At 31.9% G+C, this 3,721-nt stretch overlaps 1 protein-coding gene across 1 annotated transcript; it reads left to right on the top strand.

Moving 5' to 3' along the window:
* On the top strand, positions 1-919 carry LOC105158574 (inactive LRR receptor-like serine/threonine-protein kinase BIR2; the record flags this gene model as incomplete). The annotated part of the gene is given in 2 exon segments (XM_011075366.2): positions 1-512; positions 514-919. Coding segments are annotated over 2 exon segments (705 nt in total), but the record flags the coding sequence as incomplete, so codon positions are not given.

Genomic DNA, 3,721 nt, shown 5'->3' with positions numbered 1-3,721 from the left:
TGCTTGACCCACCTCAGCGAGTCCCTGGAGGACCCTTTGAGGAACTTGCAGAATTGGACCAAAGCCACCTTCGCCAACCCCTGTCAGGGATTCACCTCCTTCCTCCAGGGCGCCACCTGCAATAATGGCCGCATCTACAAACTCTCTCTCCCAAACCTCTCTCTCAAGGGCACCATCTCTCCCTACATCTCCAACTGCACCAATTTGCAGGCCCTCGACCTCTCCTCCAACTCCCTCACCGGCCCGATTCCCCCTGACCTTCAGTACTTAGTCAATTTGGCCGTCCTCAATCTCTCCTCCAACCGCCTCTCCGGCCCGATTCCCCAGCAATTGGCCTTGTGCGCTTATTTGAACGTCATCGATCTCCACGATAACCGGTTCTCAGGCCCTATTCCACAGCAGCTCGGGCTTTTGGTAAGGCTCTCGGTTTTCGATGTGTCGAACAACAAGCTTTCCGGGCCCATACCCGCTTCCTTGAGTAACCGGAGCCGGAACTTGGCCCGCTTCAACGCGCTACGAAGGGTACCCTTTGCCGCCGTTGAGGAGTAGAGGGCTCTCGATTCTGGCCATTGTGGGAATCGGGCTGGGGAGCGGGCTCGTGAGCTTGGTGCTCAGCTTCACTGCGGTTTGTATTTGGTTGAGAATCACTGAGCAGAAATTGGAAAATGAGGACGGCAAAATCAGTCAGCTCATGCCTGATTATTGAGAGACTGATTATTTTCGCAATTATACTGAAATTCAAATAGTTTTAGAGTAGTAATTTTGCAGGTACGTTGTGTGTTGTGTTCCTCTGTTTTTTTCCTCCTCCTTTCCATCTTTTTTTAGTTTGTAGTATTCTTTTTCTTGATAATTATTATTGTTCAGTAAAAATGTGTATATAATTGAATGAAGTAATTACATTATGAGTTTGCAGGTACGTGTATTTGATCTATTGATGTTTTAAATTATTTTTAAATTTAAATGTATTGAATAATATAAAGTATAAGATATTATTAAAAAATAAAAAGTAATTTTACTTATAAGAGTTCCGAGAATTTAGTATGGAGTAAATATAATACTAAATTCTAGTTTACTAGAATTTTTAATGCCAATGAATCGTGCGGAGTAGATTTTTTATTTCAAAACATTTTGTAATTTGTATTTTAATTAATATATACATACCTTGTCCATAAGATCTTTCCTTCAATAAATTAAAGGACGGCGTTTTTATTTACATAAAGTGTATATTTTATATTGAATAAAAAATACAATAGAATTTGAAATAGAAAATTCAATCTATATTTGAAATAGAAAATTCAATATATATTTTTAAGTTATATCATCATAAAATTTGAAGCTTATGTTGAGAAAATAATAATAATAATAATAATAATAATAATAATAAGGGGAAGTTGGCTCCATTGTGATCCGTGAAGTACTAGAAGAAATTTAATATTTAATTATGATTAATTATTACGGATAATAATCATAATGTAGTAAATAATTATTGACCAAATTATAATAGTAAATATTAATTTTGTGTGCGGATTGATGGATTAAGATGTAGGGATCTCAAAAGCATAATAGCAAATTCTATGAACTTGTTTGGATAACTCAATGTTACAAAAAAAAATTCACATTCTTGAATTTCTATTTCGAATTATTTTTATAGGTATTGTGATGGATTTTAAATTCAAAATCAATTGAATTTTTTTACAGTAAAATATATTTTAAAGAATTAAACTTCGCTGAATGGAGGGCTTTTATATTAATGTAAGATCACACGTTGAAAGTATCAAAATTCTTGAAAAATATAAAATCACGATCAAGGGTAAAAATAATTATATTTATGGAGGGTGATGTCAAGTTGAGCGATCCCTTATAAAAACACTAATAAGTAAAAAATTTTCTTAAACAAAACATTTGAAATGCACAAAGTTTGAATGTGTCGGTTGATTTAGAATATTGATATATTAAATTAATATTTGAATTTGGATGTATTGATGTAATAATGAATAATATAAAAGAAAGGGTTAATTACATTTAGATTTCTTTTTGAAAATGCAAAAGTTCACTTTCCTACAAAGAACTTCCAAATTTTATACTTACACCCCCTCTAAAATTCATTATTTTCGTTAAGATTTGATTGAAAAATACTGACGTTAGTAAAAAAATTTATATAAATTTCTAATTTTGCCCTTACTTAACATTCTTATGTATTTATAAATAAAAAATTATAATAATGTTACTTCAATCATATATATATATTATATTTATCCTCTTGTAAGTAAAATATAAATAAAAATATTAAATGAATGATAAATTAAAAATTTATGTATTTTGTTACTGGCATTAACACTTTCCAATTAAACCCTAGCAGTATAATTTTAATACTTTTTTTAAAAAAAATATAATTTTATATTTTTACAGTGAGCTAACTGTAATTAACCCTTAAAAAAAAGAAATGCGCCAAGTTTGAAGTAAACTTGAGACTCTTAATCTACTATTCAAATTTGACGTCGGGCTCAATGTTATCTCTACCTCGGCCAAATACATTTTTTTTTGGAGGAGGATGCTCGGCGATAATTTGCTTCCGTTTTGCAAGGTTCTTTCATTCTAATTTTATATGAATTTCACGTTTTTATTCTGAAAAGTCGTCGGCGATAACTTGCTTCCGTTTTGCAAGGTTCTTTCATTCTAATTTTATATGAATTTCACGTTTTTATTCTGAAAAGTCGTTTTACTCGAAAAAAGAGGTTTTAAGAGTTATAAACTATTTAAATTTCTCGTCTACAATCGATGCAGGATACATGCCTGCATCATTAGGCCCCCAGACGAGAGGTTTGGGACAGACACATGAGCTTGTTCTTGCAAATGACGTCAAATGATGTGGTAAGATGCAATTAGTGCCATGTTGGGCGATGTATTATCTGTTTTGACTTTGTATGGACCTTACAGTTTTGTTTTGAAAATGCGTCTCACTAGAGAGATGAGGCTTTGGGGCTAAAGCTAATTAACCTCCCCATCTACAACCAATGTGAGATGTGGCAACAACAGATTGCAAGATAAGTAAGATTGTTGCAAATTACCAAATAAGATGATATTGAAATAAATTGCGAGAGCGGACGAGGCTGCAAAATATTGCAGGATAGAACATTAGTTGTATTCATTGGAAAGCACCACAACACACTTTAGCATAAAATCTTCCTTCTCACCTGCTCCACATCTTTTCTTTTATGACACTGGACGATCCAATAATTTACCCGATAAATAAAAAATGTATGACCTCTCTTTAATCCTCTTTGATTGAAAAATCCCATTTTACCCTTACAAATTCTTCTTTCCTCCATTACAAATCAACAAGAATTGCCCTTATAACTTTCTTTTTATTTTGAGTAAATTGATTATTTACATATTTATATCGTGAATATCTATAAATATAATTAATTAATAAATATTATTAAAAAAAGTTTACAAGGAAAGGAAAAAGAAAAAAACCGAAGGGAGGCCTCAAGGTAGTACATGCAGTGCAATCCATATAGATATTTATGGATAGTTAATAAGTCCGTCGAGTATGGCATGTTTGTCATCATTCATACTTTGAGCATCTGCATCAAATATCTATACTATAATAAAGAAAAAAAAATTACTACAAATACAAAGTAACGATTTTGATACTATTATATTATTTTTTTATTGTTAAAAATATATTTTTTAATTAATAAAATAATCAATTTATTCA

The sequence above is a fragment of the Sesamum indicum genome, linkage group LG3 (genome assembly GCF_000512975.1).
Source record: "Sesamum indicum cultivar Zhongzhi No. 13 linkage group LG3, S_indicum_v1.0, whole genome shotgun sequence".
NCBI lineage: Eukaryota > Viridiplantae > Streptophyta > Magnoliopsida > Lamiales > Pedaliaceae > Sesamum > Sesamum indicum.
This window is presented reverse-complemented; position numbering and strand designations above follow the sequence as displayed.